Genomic DNA, 25,098 nt, shown 5'->3' with positions numbered 1-25,098 from the left:
GCTAATTTGCTGCGCTCCCCGTCCTTGACTACAACAAGCATTTTCATATGAAACACCCTACCTGATGGTTGATCATTGTAGCCTACTACAAGTACTAGGCTACGGGTACAGATTTCTATGGGGTGAACTCATAACTGTCTAATGTAATGGTTAATCCTTGTCAGGCTTTGTAGCAATGTTACATATTGTTTTTTAAATATTTTATTTTCTCAAAAATGAACACTCTTGCAAGTAATTGAATACTAACTTCCATTCACATATTCAAATAACCGTGCCCATCCCTAGTGGGGGTACTCACTATACGCTACAGATATGGAGTAATACAGTGCATTCAGAAAGTTGTGTGCTCTCTGTTCCTCTGGAGTCGCCTTACTCTGTGGGGTCTTTGAAGTATTCCAACACTTTTGCTTCCCATTCTGGGTTAGAGTTGCTCTGGGCTGCAGGACAGAGGGTCGGGTCAGACAAACCACATCCTCATTATGCATGCTGATCAGGATACATTCACATGGCTGTTATGGTTGTAAAGACGAGATGTAAACAATGTGTATTGACTAATCATAAGAAACAACAGCAACTATCACAATACAAAGATAAATTCCTTACTAAACCAGTGTTTATTGAAACACGACTAAAGCAGTTCCATGTAAGCAAGCTTAGTAACTCATTCCAGTCTGATACGTTTGTTTACTCTGATAAGCCTTATTGGTCTGTTTACCTAGACAAATCTGTTTTTTTTTCAAACGCCTAGCTAGCTTACTGTGGTTTGCACTCGCTAGCTAGCCTCGGCGGGATCGTTGTCCCTAAACCTGGACAGTTGTTGCTAACGTGTGCTAATGAGACTAGAATGAAGTTGTATACAGCAGCCAACTTTCCAGGACATAGACATGTCTAATATGGGCAGAAAACTTAAGTTCTTGTTTCTCTAACTGCAATTAACAGTAGCTATTACAGTGAAAAAATAGCAAGCTATTGTTTGACGAGAGTGCACAACAACAAAAAACCGGTTTGATACATTCACCTCTGAAGGTAAATAATGTACTTACAGTCAGTAATCTTGCTCTGATTTGTCATCCTGAGGGTCTCAGAGATAAAAATGTAGCATAATTTTGTTTGATCAAATCCATTTCTATGTTCAAATGTAGGAACTGGGGTCTACCGTTTGACCCCACTGCGGCCTCTGGCTCCATACCCACCCCGCCATCTAGATGTGTGACAGTGAGTGTATAAGCTAATGATCCATCATGTATGTCATTCCTGGGAGTGTGTAAAACTTTTTTTATTACCATAGCATTTTTGTATGTTCTCAATCTCTATAGTTATGTACTTAAATGTATCAAATTTGGGCAAACTCCTGACAGACTTGATACCAAAATATTGTGCAGGAATGTAATTCTAAATTACACCTAGACTCATATCTTAAAGTATGGCCTTTCTCTTACATTTCAAAGATGGAACAACATGTTTTATAGAAAATGCATGTTTTTTTTTAAGTTTGTATGATCTTTTACCAGATCTAATGTTATATTCTCCTACATTAATTTCACATTCCCACAGACATCCAAGTGTTTCCTTTCAAATGGTATCAAGAATATGCATATTCTTGCTTCAGGTCCAGAACTACAGGTAGTTAGATTTGAGTTTGTCATTTTAGGTGAAAATTGAAAAAAAGTGTCCAACTACCTAACATTAGTTAGCTATTGAGGTGGATAGCTAACTAGCTAAATTCCCGAACATATTCTCGTTAGCACCACCTCCACAGGATTTGTTTGCTTACCAAACATCCCTTTGACAACGCTCAAGGGGTTGTTTATCCAATCATGAGATGAAGGCATTGTTTACCAGTACATCCTTTGGAGGGCTGATGAAACAAAGTACAGAAAATATAAATAATTATGCCTCAATAACTTTATCACTCGACTCGCTCTCCTGGCCCAGGTTATACCTCACTGGTTCACAGTGGCGGGAAAACTGCGTCACTAGATATTAGACACTTTTTGGGATATTTTCGAGAATATATTTAATATTATTGCATTTTAAATAAGTATTCTGTTAATAATGTTGGCTGTCGACTAGAGAATAAAGTCAATCAGAAACATTGTTAACCTTTTTTTTAATTAGATTTTTTAAATAAATTACAGTACCCCAGCCACAGCAGTAGATGGCAGCATTGAATCTTACTCATATATTTATTCCCGTACCCGGTCCATCAAGACGGCAAAGAACTTGCGGAGATTCAGCGCCTACTTAAAGAGGAACACTTGACCACGTAGTTGTACTGTTTTTGGCTTGAGTTTATCACTTGTATAACAGATCAGTGAATTTGTGCAAACGCCAGCACTGAGAACTACGTCTGACATCCGGGTTGTGAAATGATGCTGCTCCGGCAGTAAAATAAGCTTTGCTACGTGTAATTTGGGGTGAAAATGGCTGATAGGAAAACCAATAATGTGCCGAATTCCAGCGCAAATCTACTGTTTTCTGCCGCACCTGAGTTCAACTTCAATTTACCTGTCATACCTGTCAGCCAGGCCAGTGGTCCAGCGGTGTTATCAGGAGGTAAGATAACGCTAAGCCAGGCACAGCAGGGCCCCTAGGAATTCAATGACTAACATGACAGCTAGCTAGCCAACTAACTACTGGCTAGTTAGCTGTCAACTAGCCCTTGATCATGCGTGACTCTCAGTTACATTACTCATAAGAGTCATTGGACAAAGGTGTCTTTTGCAGGAATGGTTTGTTAAGATCCCCGACGCTTTCTCTGAACATGCATCGCTGGAGGTATAGTTTTGGAACTTTATCGTTCAAATTAGCTATATATATATATATATTTTTTTTTTACTTGATACACACCTTTATATGGTTAGGGGTAGTGTTCCCACACGGCCATATCTCCATGTTACAACGCTTGTTTACGGAAAAAGAGGAGAACACCTGTGCTAATTAGCTATCTAGCATGTTCTGAACACCTGTGTGTAACCTTAACCCTGGTGTAGCGTAAGTGTTTAGAGTGGTTAGAGCGTTGGACTAGTAACCGGAAGGTTGCAAGTTCAAATCCCGTAGCTGACAAGGTACACATCTGTCGTTATTTCCCTGAACAGGTTTAACTACCCACTGTTCCTAGGCCGTCATTGAAAATAAGAATAGTTTCTTAACTGACTTGCCTAGTGGTGTAGATATGTACCACTACAGAGGGATAGGCCAACAAGTGATATGTTTCAGAAAGATAGGATGTTTTGCATTTATAGAAATGGTTATCAACTGTACTGCAGAGATGGAACCTAAGTTGTAGAAAACTGAGGCAGCTGCAGAGAGGTATTTGGGTGTGTTAAGTGGTGGTGTTCCATCCTTTCAGGTTGACCTGAGGTAGGACTAAATAGATGTAAATAGTGGTTATTTTTTATTATTATAAAAATAAATGAGTGTAGTGTTAGATAGTAGGGTATTTGCTTGAAAAATAAACAAAGTATAAGGGAGTTGTACTCCAGTCTAGTAGGTGGCGGTAATGCAACATTTATTGGATGCCAACTGCCGTTAAACGTCATCAAAGAAGTAGTAGTTCACATGTGGCAGTAGTCGGCTGCGAAGTTGGCTGAGAACTGTTGGTAGAATGCCGTCTAGAGTTTGAGAGCTAGCTGTCCACAAGCCCATTACACATTTTAAACTTGTAGATAAATCTCTGCAATGTATTAGATATCAGGACATTTCTTTGGGAATTGTTTTAATAGCTTGGTAAATAAGTAGAATAACAGTTGCTACAGCTTAGCTGAGGGACGCTTAGCTCTCAAAGGAGAGATTGTTTTCATCTCTACATGTATTTGTGAAACGTATTGACATCTTGCATAATCATTTATTACATTTCTATAGCACTTTTTGTAGAATCTCAAAGTGCTTCAAGAGCAAAAAAACAAACAAGCAATATGTCATGACGGGTCAACCAGTAGTGGCCAAATCTTTGAAAGCTGCATCCTCCGAAGATGGAGAGGGTCTGTGATGATCTGGGGGTGCTTCAGCAAGGCAGGAATCGGGCAGATTTGTCTTTGTGAAGGACGCATGAATCAAGCCACGTACAAGGTTGTCCTGGAAGAAATCTTGCTTCCTTCTGCTCTGGCAATGTTCCCCAACTCTGAGGATTGTTTTTTTCCAGCAGCACAATGCTCCCTGCCACACAGCCAGGTCAATCAAGGTGTGGATGGAGGACCACCAGATCAAGACCCTGTCATGGCCAGCCCAGTCTCCAGATCTGAACTAGAGGTTGACCGATTATGATTTTTCAACGCCGATACCGATTATTGGAGGACCAAAAAAGCCAATACCGATTAATTGTTCACATTTTTTTTCTTTGTAATAATGACTATTACAACAATAATGAATGAACACTTATTTTGCTTAATATAATACATCAATAAAATCAATTTAGCCTCAAATAAATAATGAAACGTTCAATTTGGTTTAAGTAATGCAAAAACAGTGTTTGACAAGAAAGTAAAAGTGCAATATGTGCCATGTAAGAAAGCTAACGTTTAAGTTCCTTGCTCAGAACATGAGAACATATGAAAGCTGGTGGGTCCTTTTAACATGAGTTTTCAATAATTCCCAGGTTAGTAGTTTTAGGTTGTAGTTATTATAGGACTATTTCCCTCTATACCATTTGTATTTCATTAACCTTTGACTATTGGATGTTCTTATAGGCACTTTAGTATTGCCAGTGTAACAGTATAGCTTCCGTCCCTCTTCTCACCCCTACCTGGGCTCGAACCAGGAACGCAACTACATCAGCCACCCTCGAAGCAGCGTTACCTATGCAGAGCAAGGGAAACAACTACTCTAAGGCTCAGAGCGAGTGATGTTTGAAACGCTATTAGCGCGCACTAACTCGCTAGAAATGTCACTTCGGTTACACCAGCCTCATCTCGGGAGTTGATAGGCTTGAAGTCATAAACGGTGCTTGACGCACAATGAAGAGCTGCTGGCAAAACGCAAAGAAAGTGCTGTTTGAATTCATGTTTACTCGCCTGCTTCTGCCTACCACCGCTCAGTCAGATACTTGTATGCTCAGTCAGATTATATGCAACGCAGGACACGCTAGATAATATCTAGTAATATCAGAAACCATGTGTAGTTACCTAGTGATTATGATTGATTTGTTTTTTATAAGATAAGTTTAATGCTAGCTAGCAACTTACCTTGGCTTACTGCATTCGCGTAACAGGCGAGGACTAGTTAACTGTAAGGTTGCAAGATTGGATCCCCCGAGCTGACAAGGGGAAAATCTGTCGTTCTGTCCATGAACAGGCAGTTAACCCACCGTTCCTAGGCAGTCATTGAAAATAAGAATGTCTTCTTAACTGACTTGCCTAGTTAAATAAAGGTGTAGTAAAAAATAATAATCATCTGCAAAATCGGTGTCCAAAAATACAGATTTCTGATTAATCGGTCGACCTCTAATCTGAATCCCATTGAAAACCTCCGGAATGTGATCAAGAGGAAGATGGATGGTTACAAGCCATCAAACAAAGCCAAGCTGCTTGAATTTCTGCGCCAGGAGTGGCATAAAGTCACCCAACATCAATGGAAAAGACTGGCATGCCAAGACTCATGAAAACTGTGATTGAAATCAGGGTTATTCCACCAAATATTGATTTCTGAACATTTCCTAAGTTAAAACATCAGTATTGTCTTGTTTAAAAATGAATATGAACTTATTTTCTTTGCATTTTTTGAGGTCTGACAACACTATTTTTTTGTTATTTTGACCAGTTGTCATTTTCTGCAAATAAATGCTCTAAATGACAATATTTTTATTTGGAATTTGGGAAAAATGTTGTCAGTAGTTTTATAGTATAAAACAAATGTTCATTATACCCAAACACACCTTTCAATAGTAAAACCAGAGAAACTGATCATTTGTGTGTGTGTGTGTGTGTGTGTGTGTATATATATATACACACACAAGTATTGAGTAATGGTGACTCAGTGTTGGTGCTAGCAAATTGTGAGACCAGTTATCAAAACGCCTCGATATAACAGAATTTAGTTTAGCGTTCCTCAGCTATCTATAGCAGTGTCAGGTCAACAGGACTGTCGTATCAACAGAACCCTTGTTGGTCTGTAGTTAGTCAGTTGAGTTTCTCAAAGGGTGGATTCACATTGGATTGTTGACATTGCGCACATTTAGAATGAATGTACTGTTCAAATCTACTGCAGTAACTCAGTTGCTCAAATGTTCTGTTGTTTTTCCAAGATGATACTGTAGATGTCGGAGAAGAAGACAGCTTTCTTGGCCAGGCCTCTGGAAATGCCCCAGCACCATCCACGTTTAGCTACTTCTCCAGTCCCGTGAATAGTAGTGACCCATTTGCCTCCATCGGTCATCAGCCGGCATGTCCACCACCAGCGTCACTCTCAGTATCCCTCGCGACATCGGGACCAACCTCTGTTCCCAGTGTTGCTAGCATGGCCCCAACACCCCCTATCCCACTAATCAACTCCAACCCTGCTGTGCCACAGCCATTTGGCACTGGCGTTCATCAGAACCCCATGGGAAGCTACACTCCTCCCCCTAGCACAGTGACCCCACCCCCTCCACAAGCCCCCGATCAGAGTTATAATCCGTACCGTCACACACCCCTCAGCAGCAGAGCCAAACCCTATGTGCCAGCTCCAGAGGTCCAGTCGCTATTCCATCCACCGCCGCAGCAAAATCCGTACACTATGGGCTCTCCAGCTCCAACATTCCAATCGGCACCCTCCACATTCACAAAGGTAAACAACAACTCCACTCTGATAGGGTGTTAGCATTCACTGGTTTCTCTTGCTATTTATTGCCTGACAATCAGGCTAATATATATGTCTTTACTCTCCCTTCAGCCCTCCCCCACCCAGATTCAAGGGCCTCCCCTATGGCCCAACATGCCGCCACGGCTGGAGCACTGGTCCCAGCCAATCAAATGATGCAATACAACGTGTACGAGGCTGTTCAGCCTCACTGGTTCTTCTGCAAACAAGTGGAGCCCAAGAGCGCCTGGCTTCCCTTCAGTATCCTGGACTCCATTCAGCTGGAGGAGATCTATAATTCAGGTGAGATGAAGGATCTGATTTCTACTAGATTAGAGCCATTCATAGTATTGTTATCCAAGTTGACTTTTCATCTCTCTCGTTTATTTAGGCCTAGCAATTTGTTAAAGCTGTCAGTGCAGCGACCAGTTCAAAATGTTTTGAAACATTATCCGTTGCATTCCCCAATAAACACGACCCTAATTTATGCACACTCACCTGATCACCTCACGAGTCTGTCATTTTGTTTTTCTTTTCATAAATTGTATGTTGTCAAGCGTATGCCATGTCTCTTTTTGTCGTGAATCTTTTCTTGTCGCACTGCATTTTCTGGTACGTAAAGCAAATATCTGTGAGAAACAGACAATAAAGAAAAAAGACTACGTTTTTTTAATTCTCCTCTAGTGCAACCGGACCCTGAGAACGTGATTGTGTGCACAGATGGCGGGCGCTACGACGTGCAGCTCTATGACCGCATACGAACAGCTGTATTCTGGGAGGAGGAACCTACAGAGGTGCGGCGCTGCACCTGGTTCTACAAGGGAGACTCAGACAGCCGCTTCATCCCCTACTCAGAGGAGTTCAGCGAGAAGCTAGAGGTTTGTTGCATCGTAAAAAAAAAACAGGACCTTGTATTGACCAGGGTCATGTTCATTAGGCCACACAATGAAGGAAAATAGTCATAAAAAGGGATGTACTTCTGAAAACGCCTGTGTTTGTTTTCCATTGCAAAAGTTTTCCTATGTTTTACTACAGTGTGCCCTAATGAACAATACCCAGGTTTTTGTCTCACTGTTACGTAAATTATAATACAACTGACCATGTGTTGGGTTTTAGCCCTGAGAGTGGACTGATAGGTGAGCTTTGTTTGATTGGCTGTCTTCTCTATGTAGGGAGAATATAAGAAAGCTGTGTCAACCAATCAATGGCACCGTCGGCTGGAGTTCCCATCGGGGGAAACCATTGTCATGCACAATCCAAAGGTATGTTGGTAGGCCTTAATTTTACGGTGCAGAATTACCAAGTGTTTACTAAAATTACATGATAATCACAAAGTAGTAACTTATCCATAACTTGTTTTTGTTTTTTTGGAATTCATTACAACAAGCACCATTAGGTACCAGTTAGTTACCAATTGTGAACACTGATCAAGACCGTAAGGAAAAATAACATCATGGTTTTGAGTGGACTTTGTTTGCAGACCCAGACATGACTGTGTTTCTAGTTTGTGAAAAGGCCTTTTTATGTCTTTCAACAGGTGATAGTACAATTCCAGCCCTCCGACATGCCAGATGAGTGGGGTACGACCCAGGATGGACAGACCAGACCCAGGGTGGTCAAGAGGGGCATCGATGATGACCATGACGAAGTTCCCGATGGGGAGCTCCCTCAGGTGGATCACTTGGTGTTCATGGTACATGGCATCGGTCCAGTCTGTGATCTGAGGTTCAGGAGCATGGTGGAGTGTGGTATGTGTGATTTCTCCATATAGCCTCTATATTTCCCAGAGCTATAATAATATTGGAAAATGGATGTGTTTGTTTATGTCCTGAATGGTATATGTCATGGTATGTTCTTCCTGTTATGTTGTTGTTTACTATGCCCAGCAATAATGAATAGCGTTTATTGAATGTCATTGTGTTGAATATCCATTTAGTACTCCATACTAACCCAGATAGTGTATTAAAAATGTGTGTTCCTTGTGTTCACAGTGGATGACTTCCGGAGTGTATCGCTGAAGCTGCTGCAGAGTCACTTTAAGAAGGCGCAGGATGAGCGTGTCATCAGCCGAGTGGAGTTCCTTCCTGTTCAGTGGCACACGGCCCTGCATGGGGATGCCACAGGGGTGGACAAGTGAGGAGACACTAATATAATTTGAGGACGTTCATACACTTGGGAATAGGGCCTGTTCTTTGTGGGATAGGGAAATTATATTGTAACACAAAACGTCTTTGCTGACCTGAGTGGCAAGCTTGTACAAATGGCTGTGTCACAGAATGTTACTAGCTGTCAAACCTTGCTAATGCTTCCTTTATCCTAATTTCCTCAATTTCTCTCAAAGTTCATTGGAGGAAGAGGTCCAAGGGAGGGACCTTAGATCCTCTCCTCCAATGTGCCTTGAGAGGAATTGAGGAAACAAGTATGGAGGAAGCAAGGATTTGGTGTCAATCAATTTCTTACTGTTTTAGGAGGATAAAGAAGATCACCCTGCCCAGCACAGGTCGTCTGCGTCACTTCACTAACGAGACCCTCCTAGATGTGCTGTTCTACAACAGCCCCACCTACTGCCAGACCATCATGGACACAGTCGCCCTGGAGATTAACAGGATCTATGCCCTGTTCTTGCAGCGGAACCCAGACTTCAAAGGAGGCATTTCAGTATCTGGACATAGTTTAGGTACAAACACCCAAACACCAAGGGACACTTTTCCAGACCCAGATAAAGCCTAGTCCTGGATTAAAAACCTTTTGTGCTTTTTAGGTCAGGACTAGGTTTATGCTGTGTTTAGGGGGACGCAAAAACCATCATACCAGTCGACATAGCAGGACAAGAAAGAGGGTGACTGCAAAAGCAAGCTAGCACAATTGTATGCATTGCTATGGGGATTTCAGTAAGCAATCAGTGCAAATCAACATCCAGTAGAAAACAAAGCCGAGACAGACGACAAAAGTTTAAAGATTTGAACTCTGGCGGCAAGTCCCATCTACCGTGGCAGCTGATGGAATTTACCATTGTGCCCTCATTGAAAACAATGACATCTGGTTTGCCGTCTGCCTCATACCATCTAAACACAGCATTAAGAAAAGCATCCCCAAGTGTTCATACTTTTAGCTTAGTCATGTGAGAAAGATTTGGACAAACCGGTCTCTCTGAATGTTTGTTTGCAGGATCTCTCATACTTTTTGACTTGCTGTCAAACCAGAAGAATGGCTTACCTTTGCAAACCATGACAACTGCTAATGGGGCCCACCCTGCAGACACCAAACAGGTAGTGGGTCCATAACTATCCAAACATTGTTTGTTTCATTATTTAGGTGCCAACAGAGTGTAACAATAGTAATATAACCTGGAGTTTCCCACTTAAAGCAGGTGGCATCCCCCGCTGTTGCTACTTCACCTGCTGCTGTAGAGGAGGAGCCTAAAGAGGAAGGGAAGGAGTTTGTCGATCTTTCTTCTGCTTTGGAACATCTGGGCCTGTCTGAGTACCAGAGCACTTTAGAACAGGAGAAGATTGACCTTGAATCTTTTGTAAGAACCCTCCTTGCTTGTCATGAACCCATACAGTTATTGATATTTACTTTCAATACTTATCACACCATTAAAGAGACATTACACTCCAAAATAAAACGTGTTTTCAGATCTTGAAAGTCTAGGTGAGTCACGCCATTGGTTGTGTAGATCCAGCTTTATGCCTAAATCAATCATGATTCCTACCCCACAAATGAATGTAAAATATAATTTACTATGCTTATCTTTTCATTTTTGATTGTGGCTATAAGGATATAGCTATATGGATATAGCTGGATCTACAAAACAAATTGGTATGGCCTTATCTGAACAGAACCACATATGAGGTCTGAAAATAACTGACTTTTGAGTGAAATGTCCCAGGAACCGAAATTGAAGGATTCAATTATATTGCAATTACTCCCTAGACCATATCATAGAGTCAGTGGTTGCAATCTAATTTCCTCTCTCCTATATTCTGATAGCTTATGTGCACAGTTGAGGACCTGAAAGAGATGAGCATTCCATTGGGGCCAAGGAAGAAAATAGCGAAGTTTGTCAAAGAAAGAGCAATTAAGCAGGTGATCATTTAATTGTCTTTTTCGCTCAGACACCAGTGTTGTGTTCAATAGGAAGAAAATGATTTGAAACGGGGCGGTGCTACCTGAACTTAGAATACAAAGTTCTGTTTTCTATTGCTAAACGTTTCGCTACAGTGTGCCCTACTGAACACAATCCAGTGATGGTTAAAACAGTGACAACTTAACATAATCGTGTGTTCATGTGCCTTCAACTTCGGACTCCTTCTGTCAGGTAGCACAAGAGAAGAAGGCAGCAGAAGTTAAAGTGGCCAGTCAAGAGGTTGTCCCTGCCCAATCAATCGAGCCCCTCCCAGGGCCAGGCACCACGAAGCTTCCTGTTGGCGGGGCTTACTCCTCTGTCCATGTGGATTACAACTACTTTGATGTTGGCACTGGGCAGGTAAACCTAAACCTCTGTCAGGATTCAATCAGATCAGCGGTTTCAAAGGTGTAACTGCGTTAGAGCTGTAAAATCCTCAAGCGGCTCCTGGTGTTACGTATTGCAGATATTGCCATTGGATGCACCAAGATGCATTAATAGAAATCCCATGCAGCCGCGTTGCACGTTCGAACACTGGAATGTGTAATGTAATCTACACCTCGATTAGGCTAATATAAATCGCTTTCATTTAATGATCAGTGTTATTATTTCTATATAGCCTACACTTTCTCGTTCTGAACTTCTAACGCAGGTGGGATATAAGGACAGATGTGATTTCGTAACAGTGACCACAAGAGAAGCTGCTCACCGATTTGACAGCTCTAATGAGGTTACACCTCCGTTGATCAGAATCCTGACCTAATGATGTTAGTCTACAGCCTTTCTGTAATGTCATGCATAAGCATACATTTTCATTAGGACACATCTTTTTCCCTCAAAGCATTACATTTTTTATTTAACCCTTATTTATCCAGGAAGTCCCATTGAGGTCAGAAGACCTCTTTCCCAAGGGATACCTGGCCATGAAAAAAATGGTGGTGTGTGTGGATCTAAAGTACACTGAACAAAAAAATGAACGCAACATGATGTGTTTCATTAACTAAAATACAAGATCCCAGAAATGTTCCATACCCACAAAAATAGAATTTTCTCAAGTTTTGTGCATACATTTCTTTACATCCCTGTTAATGACCGTTTCTCCTTTGCCAAGATAATCCATCCACCTGACCCATGTGGCATATCAAGAAGCTGATTAAACAGCATTACATTGAGGGGGCGTGCAATTGGCATGCTAACTGCAGGAATGTCCACCAGAGCTGTTGCCAGATAATTGAATGTTCATTTCTCTACCATAAGCTGCCTCCAACGTTGTTTTAGAGAATTTGGCAGTACGGCTAATTGGCCTCACAACCGCAGACCACGTGTAACCACAGCAGCCCAGGACCTCCGGCTTCTTCACCGGCAGGATCATCTGAGACCAGCCACCCGGACAGCTGATGAAACTGAGGATGTCATGTGGGCGAGCAGTTTGCTGATGTCAACATTGTGGCGGTGGGGTTATGGAATGGGCAGGCATAAGCTACGGACAACGAACACAATTGCATTTTATCGATGGCAATTTAAATGCACAGCGATACCATGACGGGATCCTAAGTCCATTGTCGTGCCATTCATCTGCGGCCATCACCTCATGTTTCAGCATGATAATGAAAAGGGAAAGGGGGGATACGTAGTCAGTTGTACAACTGAATGCCTTCAACTGAAATGTCTTCTGCATTTTAACTCTGAATCAGAGAGGTGCGGGGGGGCTGCCTTAATCGACATCCACGTCTTCGGCGCCCAGGGAACAGTGGGTTAACTGCCTTGATCAGGGGCAGAAAGACAGATTTTTACCTTGTCAGCTGGGGGATTCGATCCAACAACCTGGAAGCTGAAAATGTCCCAGTTCTTCCATGGTCAGCATGCTCACCAGACATGTCACCCATTGAGCATATTTAGGATGCTCTTGATCAACATGTACGACAGCGTGTTCCAGTTCCCGCCAATATCCTGCAACTTCGCACAGCCATTGATGAAGAGTGGGACAACATTGCAGAGGCCACAATCAACAGCCTGATCAACTCTATGTGAAGGAGATGTTGCGCTGCATGAGGCAAATGGTGGTCACCGGATAGACTGGTTTTCTGATCCACGCCCCTACTTTTTTTTTTTTTCAGGTATCTGTGACCAAGAAATGCATATCTGTATTCATGGTCATGTAAAATCCATAGATTATGGCCTAATTCATTTATTTACATTTATTGATTTCCTTATATGAACTCAGTAGAATCTTTGAAATTGTTGGATGTCGGTTTTATATTTTTGTTCAGTGTAGTTATCTAAAAGCACTGTCTTGTCTGGTGTTGGTGTTCTGCTCCATAGGTGTCTGTTGTGTACCACACTCTGGACTTTGAACCGGTGAATTTCTTTGCCCTGGGATCTCCCATAGGGATGTTCCTCACAGTGCGAGGGCTGAAGAAGATCGAGGAGAACTACCAGCTACCCACCTGCAAGGGATTTTTCAACATTTACCATCCGGTTAGCCAGTCTTTCTCAGACATCTTTCCTGGAGTATGGGTGTGCATGCAGATGACATACTGTATGTGATAGGATTGTCACTGTCAGCTATAAAGCAATTTGACAACTGTTTACATAAATGACTTCATAAATACATTTGAGCTGTGACATGGTTAATGCCAATGTGTTTCATTAAAGTACATCAGGGTAGCAAATACTGTACATTCATTCATATGCAAGGGTGTAATCAAATAGTTTTATTTTTTAGTTCTAAATGTTAAAATATCTGATTGCTCTTTCTGTTTGTTTTAGCTGGACCCAGTTGCTTACAGGATTGAGCCCATGATCTTGCCAGACTTGGACCTGAAACCTGTTCTGATTCCACATCACAAAGGGAGGAAGAGGCTGCATCTTGGTATGGAACTACTGGCTATTTTATCCTCAGATTTATTTTCTATTTATTTGCCTACCATTGTCAACCATTGGTTCCCAAGTGTAATTTGTTTTAGAATAATGACTGTGAGGGGTTTACATGATGGATTGTTTGTGTATGGCAGAGCTGAAGGAGAGTCTGTCCCGCATGGGTTCGGACCTCAAGCACGGCTTCATCAGCTCCCTGAGGAGTGCCTGGCAGACCCTCAACGACTTTGCCCGCGCTCACACCACCAACGCCCAGCTGGCGGCCGAGCTCGCCATGGTGGCCAATCAGATCAAGGAGGAGGAGGAGAAGCATGCACGCAGCGATGGTGAACATAAGGGCACAGTGATTTAAATAAGTAATGAAATATTGGTATTTTGGTTTATTTGTATAGGGGGGGGTAAAAATGTTAACTTGTAAAAAATGTGGTTAGTCGCAGAACACAGCATAGTGGAGAGTCCTGAGCTGCTGAGAGAAGAGGAGGCCCAGATGAAAATAGGAATGCTGAACGGGGGAAACCGCATCGACTACGTCTTACAGGAGAAGCCCATCGAGAGTTTCAACGAGTACCTTTTCGCCCTGCAGAGTCACCTGTGCTACTGGTATGAAAATCGGTTCTGGCACTTTTACATCAAGGTGGAAATGGTGACTAATGTGCACTGTTGAATACTTTTAATGTGGGCCTTGGCTGGATCAGCCACTCGTATCATTCTGCTTCTTGGGCGCTCCACACGAGGTTATACTTGTGTGTGGTTGTTTGTAGCTTCTGTATGATTAAAAGTTAGCCAAGATTTAGCCATATAATGTTTTATTCTAAATAGCCACTAATGCCGATTTTGAGTCTACTGCTGAAGAGTTTTGAATCTGTGGCTGAAACTCACTCCATGGCTTGGATTGTTTGTCTTCTCTACACAGCTGATCTATTTTAAGTTGATGTATTCTGTTTGACAAATAATTCAGTCGGTAGTGATTTACTTGTGCCTTTCTTTTTGCAGGGAGTCTGAAGACACAGCCCTACTACTCCTAAAAGAGATTTATATGACCATGGGGATATACCCAGAACAGATTCTACACTGATGCAATAGATTGGTAGCCTGGTGAAACCAGCCTGGTTGCTACGTTTACCATTCTTTCACTGCACGTAAGTTAAATGGAATGGTGAACACAGCTATCAGGCTGGTTCCACCAGGTTGATTAGAGTGAATAATACACCTTTCTAAAACCCTCATACTGTTTATCTCCCCATCAGGTTTGGCCATGTAAATGCTTTTTAATTTTATATATGCTTCTATGCTTGTTAATATTAATTTTCCTTTTGTATATTCTCATAGTCTATTGTATGAAGATGAATACGCTTGTAATATACCATTTGTCTTAAATTAACTAGATCAAATTAGTGGATTCCAAAACCACTTGTTTGAAATTACATTTTTATAGCCTAAATTCTAGAACTGGTGAGGTTTGCATGGAGTTTGCTTGCTGAACAATATGGAATCACCAAATGGAACATATACAAGAGAAATCACATAAAAACTGCAAATGAAGTATTTACCTCCGTTTTTTAAATTTTGTGTAAAAATAGTTGTGCAATAAACCATTTTACTTTCACATTACTTGACTTATTTTCAGTCTTCAGTGCTTTTATGTTGTATTTTTATTGCTGATTGTTAAAAACCGTATTAAATTGCACAAGTAGACTTCCACATATCCTCCATAAATCTGGGTCGAAATAGAAGACTGCTTTTACTTTCTGCTTCAAAAACCAGGGTTCCTCCATTACCTTAGTGTGCTTAAATATACAAAGGTTTGTGTAACTACTTTGATGATGAGCGATTTAACCGGTTATTAAACAACTAATTGACAGACGTCATGTCAATTATTTGAATCTATATATTTTTTTTAAAATTGGTGAGCCCAACTTGCTGTTTCTGTAAATCATTCACGAGAGAAGTTAAGTGGAGACCTATATGGGACACTGGGCTGAAGGGAGTTGTAGTAGTTTTCATTAAGCAAATATTCAACATAGTTCAGCGTACAAACGTGATAATTAACAGCAACGACCATAATCCACTGTGCCGGTTCTTTTCCGGCTCGTACAGAGATGGATACACTTTTATGCCTGCTATGTTCAGTTAGATACACACCGACAGCATAAGCCACCGGGTGAGAGAAATGTACACAACACGATGGGAACGAGGCATAGAGACGGTTCGTGAAAGTATGCGTTATCTACTTTGAAAAACTAGTGTTAGTGTTTACATACTGGAGAGGGAATGCAAAACAACAACGCTGGACAGAGTGGAATCAGGTGTAGCAAAAAGGCAGTTTATTGAGTCAAAGATATCTTGTCCTACATCGTGCACGGACCTAAGCAATGTGACTCTGTGAGGAGTCAGAATAATTAGGCTGCCCAGCCAGAGTTTACAACAGAATGTATACACACAATAATGTAGGTGGAGTCTCGTCGTGTTGGTCTTCTGACTGGTCCTGAAGAGTTGGAGGCGGGCCTGCTCTAGCCAGAGCTGGAGCCCCATTGGTGCACAGCAGAGTTCTCTGCTCACGTCACCCGACCAGTAGGGGGGGGGGGGTGGAGTGTGAGTGTGCGTTGCTTCATGAGATGTATGTGTGTCAAGGAAGTGTGGATTTAGGGACTGGTAATGTCTGCTTTAGGCTCAGGTGTTTCCTGTTTATGCAGGAGTGCATGTAGGGTTCAATGTCAGTGAGATAGTTTGGCACTCTAAGCTCGTTAGTGTTGCAGGCTGATCTTTGTAGTTACAGGGAGTATATTTGCGTGATGGCAGCTGTGTGTCCTTCGGATAATCATGTTATTGCACGTAGGCTCTAAACTTGACCGAGGACACTGGGCCCAGAGTTATCTGAGGGCATCCGGTTTAACCAGAGCTTTGGTCTGCTAGTAATGCTTGATATTAGATTATTTATATAACAAATCCCCCTCTTCACATCTTATTAGACGTGAATAATAGAAATAAAATATGAAGCAACCAAACAATTTGGTAGGAACCACATTTTTGAGTCCCCCTCTTCACGTCTTTTAAGACGTGAAAACTATAGCATAATGGTGGCGGTTGCATTCGTGGGTATACATAAGGTGGTGCTTCTAACCTTGTCTCGTGTGCATGGTGGGTCTGTAGGTGTAGTGCTGCGTTTTGGGACGGGAGTGATTGGAGTGAGTGATGTTAGGCACGGTGTCAGGGATAGGGGTTGGGGTGAGAGGAGTTGCTTTAGTATGTGTTTGTTCTATTAACCATGTGAGAGTGCCTAGGGTTACTCCAAATATCAGTAGGAATATCACAAATAAGGGACCAGATATCCCTAGCCTTACCCAGGGAGGGAGAAATGTCCCTCTAACTGGGCGAGGTTTCTTTTTCAGGGGAGGCGGAGTTTGATTCCGCATCACCTGAGTAAGGAGTGTCTTCATTTGGAATCGAATTTAGGCCGCTCAAATCAGCTCAAATCAATTTTTATTTGTCACATACACATGGTTAGCAGATGTTAATGCGAGTGTAGCGAAATGCTTGTGCTTCTAGTTCCGACAATGCAGTAATAACCAACAAGTAATCGAACTAACAATTCCAAAACTACTGTCTTATACACAGTGTAAGGGGATAAAGAATATGTACATAAGGATATATGAATGAGTGATGGTACAGGGCAGGATACAGTAGATGGTATCGAGTACAGTATATACATATGAGATGAGTATGTAAACAAAGTGGCATAGTTAAAGTGGCTAGTGATACATGTATTACATAAGGATGCAGTCGATGATATAGAGTACAGTATATACGTATGCATATGAGATGAATAATGTAGGGTAAGTAACATTATATAAGGTAGCATTGTTTAAAGTGGCTAGTGATATATTTACATCATTTCCCATCAATTCCCATTATTAAAGTGGCTGGAGTTGAGTCAGTGTCAATGTCAGTGTGTTGGCAGCAGCCACTCAATGTTAGTGGTGGCTGTTTAACAGTCTGATGGCCTTGTTAAACAGCCACCACTGACTTCAGTCAGTGTTCTAGAAGGAATTGGGGCTGGAGTGCAATGTGTAAGGTGGTGCCAAGGTGCGCCTGATTTACCTTTGACCTGGACTGAGTGTGAAGTAACCTCCTTCACTTCGTACGGTCCAGTCCACCTGGGTTCCAGCCACTTTCTCTTGTGGGCTTTAACCCTCACCCAGTCACCAACCTTTACCTTCAGTGGTGGCGTGTCCCCTGGCAGCTCCCCCTCCTGGACCTTGTGAACCTGGGTAGAGAGTGCTGCAGAGAGAACTGTCAGTTTTTTCACATAATTAGACATTACAATTTGTTGTACATCAAGGGCGGGCATATGACCTCCCTCCCTTGGTGGACCAGGCATGACTCTTCCAGTCATTATCTCATGTGGAGAGAGATGGGTGCCTGCTCCTGGTGAGGCTCTCATTGCCATCAACGCCAGAGGCAGGGCTTCAACCCATGTCAACTTCATACCTGCACATACTTTAGCTATCTTAGCATTCAGCTTTTGGTTTAACGTTCCACCAGATTTTGGGACCGGGAGTGGTACACAGAACCAAATCTGTGTGTTATGCCAAATCTTTCTTCCACCTGTCTCAGGTGTTTGTTAAATGTGAGCCATTTGTCAAATTTGATTTGTCTTGGGATGCCATACCTGGGTATTAGTTTGGTTTGTGGCCACTTAACGACTGACCTAGCATCCCCCTTCGCTGTTGGTATTGTTTCTACCCATTTGGAGAACCTATCTACCATAACTAGGAGATAGCGTTTGCCTTTAGATACATTGTCGGGGCCCATGTCGGTGTAGTCTATGCTAATATCCTGAAAACATGCATTAGGTACTGGGTATGAGCCCATTGGTGTTTGATATGGTTTCTTTGGGTTGTGGCTGCCACAAATGTTGCATTCGTCACAAAATAAGTCATTCATTTCTTCATGTGAGGGTGCCACCAGATGTGCGAGACCTTTTGGAGGGTCTTTAGTTTGCCTTCGTGTGTGTGGGGCCATGTGCTTCTCATAAAAGTTCTGGGTCCATCTGTGTGGACTGCTCCATGGGCATAGGCTGAGTCTGTATAGATATTCACAGTCTTTCCTTTTCCTCTGAGGGCCTGCATCAATCCGATGATTTCAGCTAATTGGGCCGATGCTGGTTGAGGGATGATGGCTGATTCAAAGGTGACGTGTGAATCAGATGACAGCATTTGGGGGAACTTGATAGCAGAATAGGTGCATCCTGTGTCTACCAGGAACTGATGGGGGACACCTTCAACTTCGCACATCATTGTTGGTTCAGTGTGTAGTTGAAAATATCGGCTCCCCCTCCTGCCGCAGGTGGTGGGCATCTTCATGGCCAGGGCATGGTGTCCCCAGTCATTCCCTGGAACTGCGGTTGGTTGTATGCGGGTTGCTGATGCATGGGTATGGGTCCTGGTTGCTGATGTTCGTACTGTTGAGGTCTATTTCCACCCCTTCCCCTCCCATATGGACCTCTCGTAGAGTTCCACTGACGTTGTTGTGGTGTGAATGGGTATGGGCACTCTCGTGAGTAGTGCCCTGGAGTTCTACAGTTGAAACAAACCCCTCCTCTGGGATGGCCTGGTATCCATTGCGGCTGGTATGCAAGTTGTGGTTGCTGAGGATACCAAGGCTGAGGAACTCCAGGTTGCCCCACTGGAGTAGGCCCCGGGTTGGCTGGTTGAGGACCGGCCTGCTGTTGAATCATCTGAGACGCAGTCTGGGCCACTATTTGAGGGATGTCTGTTTTGGTGGCTGACTCCTGGGTTTCTTCCACCACCATCTGTTTCTTAGGTTTTTCTCCTTTTTGTGCTTCCTTCAATTGGAGTTTCAGGAGTTGTACCTGGAGGGACTGGACTTGGTTCTCGGATCCCCCTCTGTCTTTATTGTGTTGGCCCACATGGTGGTGCACATGAGTATTAAATTGGGTCAAAGGAAGTGCGATCAGTCCCACCGTTCCTCTCAGTTTGGTCTTTACATCCCCTGGGCAGCCTTTGACCACCATCTCTTTCCACATGTTGAGGGTGGTGTCTGTATGGTCAAATGGTTCATCATGGACTGATCTCCAGGTGGATTTAGCTCTATCCAGATATTCTGCTGGATGCTCACCTGGGTTGATAGTGAAGGAGGACAGGGTGGCATGGTTCCTTTCAGTAGGATAGGTTCTGCGCAGTTCATCCCATAAAACGGTCCTGAATCGATCTAGGGGCAGGGTGGGTGGCTGGGCTCCGAGATCGGCTGCTGTCATGATGCCGTTCATGGTGCCATGGTTGGTGGCTCTGGATAGTAGTGCTTTCATATCTCCTAGGCAGAGATCCAGACCGGAGGTCAGAGTCTGCAGCTGGTGTAGCCATGCGGAGGCCCCTCCATGTAGGCTGGGCATCTGTTCCATCAGTGTGGTCAGGTCAGTCATTTTCCAGGGTTGGTACTCTACGTAGCGTGGATCAGCTGCTGGGAATAGCGGATACATGCTGGCTCCACCCCGTTCCAGGTCCCAGTCTTCTCTGGTGGTCACTCCTTTAGACCTTAGTCCAGCCACCCTGGCAGACTTCCGGGTTGCGGTCGCCCCCTGGGTGTTGGTTACGTCAGTCACCTTTCCCTTCATCATGCCTTCGATGTGGTACTCACCCATCCCTCTGCCTTCATTATTCATCAGGCCCTTGGCTATTGATTCACTTAATTATCTCCTTAAGTGTTGTATTTCACAGTCTATTTCTAAACTGGTGGGTGTCTTTCTGTTGCTTTCCTCATCATCTTCCGTTGCCTGGCTCACGTGGCTGATATAGGACCCTTCCTCAACTTGGAGGCTACGCGGGGAACACTTTAGATGGAAGTAGTTGGGGTTTAATCGTTGTGCCTCCAGGGGGAAACACCCATCTGCAGCTCTATTTCCTGGGCTTGTGAGGGAGCCCACAGCACCTCCGAGATCTATCAGGAGGGGGGCGGCGGAGTTTCCAGGGAAAGCTCCTTCCTTGCATTGGTGCTCTCGCTTCTGGGGAGTGTGACCTGTATGTGGAGTGCTGGTGGTGGGGAGTGGCTCACACTCTATCTGCCCTCCTGTTATTCCGAAGCTCATAGCCCCATTCAGCTGGCCCGCCTGTACGCTTAGCACTGGGGCCTGTATTGCGGGCTGGGTCCCGGTGAGGAAAGGGTTACCTTTGAATGGGTTGTGAGAATGCCCACGTTGATTATGCCCCATTGAGTATGGCGGGGGTTGGGCCACCTCTATTGGTATTTCTGGGTATAGTGAGAGAGGAGCAGACACCGTGCTAGTGTTGGCAACTTGGGGAACTGTGGGTAAACTCTCGAGTGGAGTTTTGGTCTCTCCTGAGGCCACACACATCATGTCCAGTGTGTTTTTTGGCAGCACTCTTCTACTTTCTTCTATTGCCCACGTCCCTACTTTTAACTCCGCTTCGGCTCGCTCTCTCTCTTTAGTGCCTTGGTTCTTGAACAAATGAGTCTTGTTCCCCTCTGTCTCACTTGCTTTTGCTCCCTTTACGGCTTCTTCTAGCCCTTTGTGCATATATTGTAGTTCCTCGTCTACTGGAGGTCCCCCTCTAAGGTAACCCGCCTGTATCCATTTCAGTCTTAACCCCTCCCACACTTTTTTCATTTTTTTATACTGGTCTTTCCCTCCCGCTCTATTAGTCATGCGCTGTTCTAAGTATTCATTGAACTTGAGTTTGGGTGTATTTGAGCCAGACATGTTATCACAAAATAATTACGTGAACTGCTAAGGTAATTATTAACGCGGTTAGGCAAGATATAACTGAGTCAGTGATTATCTGAAAAAGGTCTTATTTGGCTCCTAATTCCTGTTCTAGCTCATCTGGTAATGTCTGAAATGTGTCCTTTAGGTTTCAATCATTCCTGTACTATGTCCTGTGTAATATGTGTTTATTTCTATCTTTGTATACTCAGCCCGTCCTTGATCGAGACCAGGGATGTACTGTGGTGCTAGCTCTGACTTCTCCCACGCGCCCCCACCCTCTCACACAAAATATTTATCAGTGTGTGGTGACAGCTACGTGTGTGTTTCTCCGGTAGTTTATTTGAATTTGTTCAGCGATTTATTTAGGTATTTTCTAGAAATGATTCGGCGATTTCCTTTTGGAACAATATATTAGCGAATTTAGGCGATTCTATAACAATTGTCAGAATAATTTGAGCACTTTAGGCAATACCAACAGAAATTGGAGAAGAAATAGTTGTTCAGCGAATTATTTCAATACGTTCTATAAATAATTCAGCAATCATCTCCTGGAACAATATATTAGCAAATTCCAGCGGTTCTATAACAATTGTCAGAATAATTCTATCTCTTTAGGAAATATCAATAGAAATAGAAAAAGTAAAAATCAGTGTTTAGCTCAGCGTCCGTCACTCAAAGTCAGTGCTCAGCTCGGTGGCTTATTTAAATACTTTCTAGAAATAATTCAGTAATTTCCTTTCGGAACAATATATTAGCGAATTTAGGCGATTCTATAACAATCTCTTTAGGAAATATCAACAGCAGAAAGAGGGAAAACAGAAGCAGTCAATATTTTAGCACTCCGGCTGGGTTAATTCACAGCTCGGCGACTGAACAGTATTTGGCTCAGCAGCCGTCAATATTACCCCGTTTATCTATTCACAGTATGGCAATCATTCCCCAACAAATGTTTTCTCTGAATCGGGCACACCAAAATCGCAGAACATCAAAACTGGTTATAGTGTGATGTGCAATGGTCACATCATTCCCGATCTCTGTCTTGTGGAACGCTAAACTTACATATACTATGTCTATTCGACTACACCTCTAACACAACCAATTAAACAGTATACCACTATTTAATAGGATCTTTTACATGCAGATTCAGTCGATCTCATAATTAACTACACCTCTAACACAACCAATTAAACAGTATACCACTATTTAATAGGATCTTTTACATGCAGATTCAGTTAATTATCTGTTAACTACACCTCTATCAGATTTCAGAACAAACAGGGTCCCGAAGGAATTTAACACATTGGTCAATCACAATTCACACATTCCTATTAAAATAACTCAGTATAGGCCAATTAATAAAAAATAAAGAATAAAAACAAGCAAAACAAGATCTCTTTGATCAATGCCTTAGGTTCTTATGTAAAAAAAAAAAATTGGGCAACGATTCATACTCACGTCAGTACTTTCTGATCAAAATTTGGTTTAGACTATAATACAATATGCAGATTTCGATTTAACAGGATTTCCTGAGGCAAGACGAATGGCTGTGGACAGGTCACTCTTCCGTCTGATTTTGAGCCGCTGATCTGTTTCGTCCTCTCACACTAACTTATCATAGATCGAATCCAGGAATAACCATCCTCTGCTACCATTTTGTTAGTGTTTACATACGGGAGAGGGAATGCAAAACAACGACGCTGGACAGAGTGGAATCAGGTGTAGCAAAAAGACAGTTTATTGAGTCAAAGATATCTTGTCCTACATCGTGCACGGACCTAAGCAATGTGACTCTGTGAGGAGTCAGAATAATTAGGCTGCCCAGCCAGAGTTTACAACAGAATGTATACACACAATAATGTAGGTGGAGTCTCGTCGTGTTGGTCTTCTGACTGGTCCTGAAGAGTTGGAGGCGGGCCTGCTCTAGCCAGAGCTGGAGCCCCATTGGTGAGCAGAGAACTCTGCTGTGCACGTCACCCGACCAGTAGGGGGGGTGGAGTGTGAGTGTGCGTTGCTTCATGAGATGTATGTGTGTCAAGGAAGCGTGGATTTAGGGACTGGTAATGTCTGCTTTAGGCTCAGGTGTTTCCTGTTTATGCAGGAGTGCATGTAGGGTTCAATGTCAGTGAGATAGTTTGGCACTCTAAGCTCGTTAGTGTTGCAGGCTGATCTTTGTAGTTACAGGGGAGTATATTTGCGTGATGGCAGCTGTGTGTCCTTCGGATAATCATGTTATTGCACATAGGCTCTAAACTTGACTGAGGACACTGGGCCCAGAGTTATCTGAGGGCATCCGGTTTAACCAGAGCTTTGGTCTGCTAGTAATGCTTGATATTAGATTATTTATATAACACTAGCAAAATGTATTTATTTATTTTTTAGCTAGCAGAATTATTGCCCGACAGCGCTGCTTGCATACTTGGGCAGGCAAGCTTAGCTAAATACGATGACTAAAGACCGCAACGTTACAGTATGGGGAGAATAGAGAACTCTATTTTAGGCTTTGTAATTTGCATTAAAATGAAATAATAATTTGTCATTATTTAAAAAATATTGAAATCGAAAAACGTGAAATTTTTTAAACGAACTACAACCCGAACCGACCTCAAAAAGCACAAATCAGGCAGCACTGCTACTTGAATGGATTGGAGTGAAAAGAGGGTCGGTTAAGGTTTTCAGAAAATGATTGAGCTCCGAGGCTTTCAAGAACCAAAAGACTGGAAACCAATTTTTTTTATATAGAGAGAGGAGACAGCAATGTTTTAATGAGGAAATACGTTTTTTTTATTCAAAGGCTGTCATGAGGACTCGTGTGATACAAAAAAAGTTACTGTGTAACCTGGGTTGCAATTCAGTTCGCTTCAACATTGCTCCCAGAGCGCTAAGAACCTTGGCGTGATCCTGGACAACACCCTGTCGTTCTCAACTAACATCAAGGCGGTGGCCCGTTCTTGTAGGTTCATGCTCTACAACATCCGCAGAGTACGACCCTGCCTCACACAGGAAGCAGCGCAGGTCCTAATCCAGGCACTTGTCATCTCCCGTCTGGATTACTGCAACTCGCTGTTGGCTGGGCTCCCTGCCTGTGCCATTAAACCCCTACAACTCATCCAGAACGCCGCAGCCCGTCTGGTGTTCAACCTTCCCAAGTTCTCTCACGTCACCCCGCTCCTCCGCTCTCTCCACTGGCTTCCAGTTGAAGCTCGCATCCGCTACAAGACCATGGTGCTTGCCTACGGAGCTGTGAGGGGAACGGCACCTCAGTACCTCCAGGCTCTGATCAGGCCCTACACCCAAACAAGGGCACTGCGTTCATCCACCTCTGGCCTGCTCGCCTCCCTACCACTGAGGAAGTACAGTTCCCGCGCAGCCCAGTCAAAACTGTTCGCTGCTCTGGCCCCCCAATGGTGGAACAAACTCCCTCACGACGCCAGGACAGCGGAGTCAATCACCACCTTCCGGAGACACCTGAAACCCCACCTCTTTCAGGAATACCTAGGATAGGATAAAGTAATCCTTCTCACCCCCCCTTAAAAGATTTAGATGCACTATTGTAAAGTGGCTGTTCCACTGGATG

At 43.1% G+C, this 25,098-nt stretch overlaps 1 protein-coding gene across 1 annotated transcript; it reads left to right on the top strand.

Moving 5' to 3' along the window:
* The first annotated feature begins 2,224 nt into the window (after positions 1-2,224).
* Positions 2,225-15,391, top strand: LOC115113393 (SEC23-interacting protein-like). Its single transcript, XM_029640965.2, is given in 18 exon segments — positions 2,225-2,556; positions 6,242-6,762; positions 6,868-6,895; positions 6,898-7,077; positions 7,459-7,652; positions 7,947-8,036; positions 8,312-8,522; positions 8,766-8,907; positions 9,243-9,451; positions 9,943-10,043; positions 10,142-10,303; positions 10,768-10,863; positions 11,096-11,263; positions 13,226-13,381; positions 13,673-13,775; positions 13,918-14,106; positions 14,212-14,380; positions 14,774-15,391. Coding segments are annotated over 18 exon segments (2,934 nt in total). The 5' UTR covers positions 2,225-2,423; the 3' UTR covers positions 14,856-15,391.
* The last annotated feature ends 9,707 nt before the right edge of the window (positions 15,392-25,098 follow it).

Source organism: Oncorhynchus nerka, linkage group LG28 (genome assembly GCF_034236695.1).
Source record: "Oncorhynchus nerka isolate Pitt River linkage group LG28, Oner_Uvic_2.0, whole genome shotgun sequence".
In the NCBI taxonomy this organism is placed as follows: domain Eukaryota; kingdom Metazoa; phylum Chordata; class Actinopteri; order Salmoniformes; family Salmonidae; genus Oncorhynchus; species Oncorhynchus nerka.
Note: the sequence above shows the minus strand (reverse complement) of the source record. Positions and strands in the feature narration are given on the sequence as shown.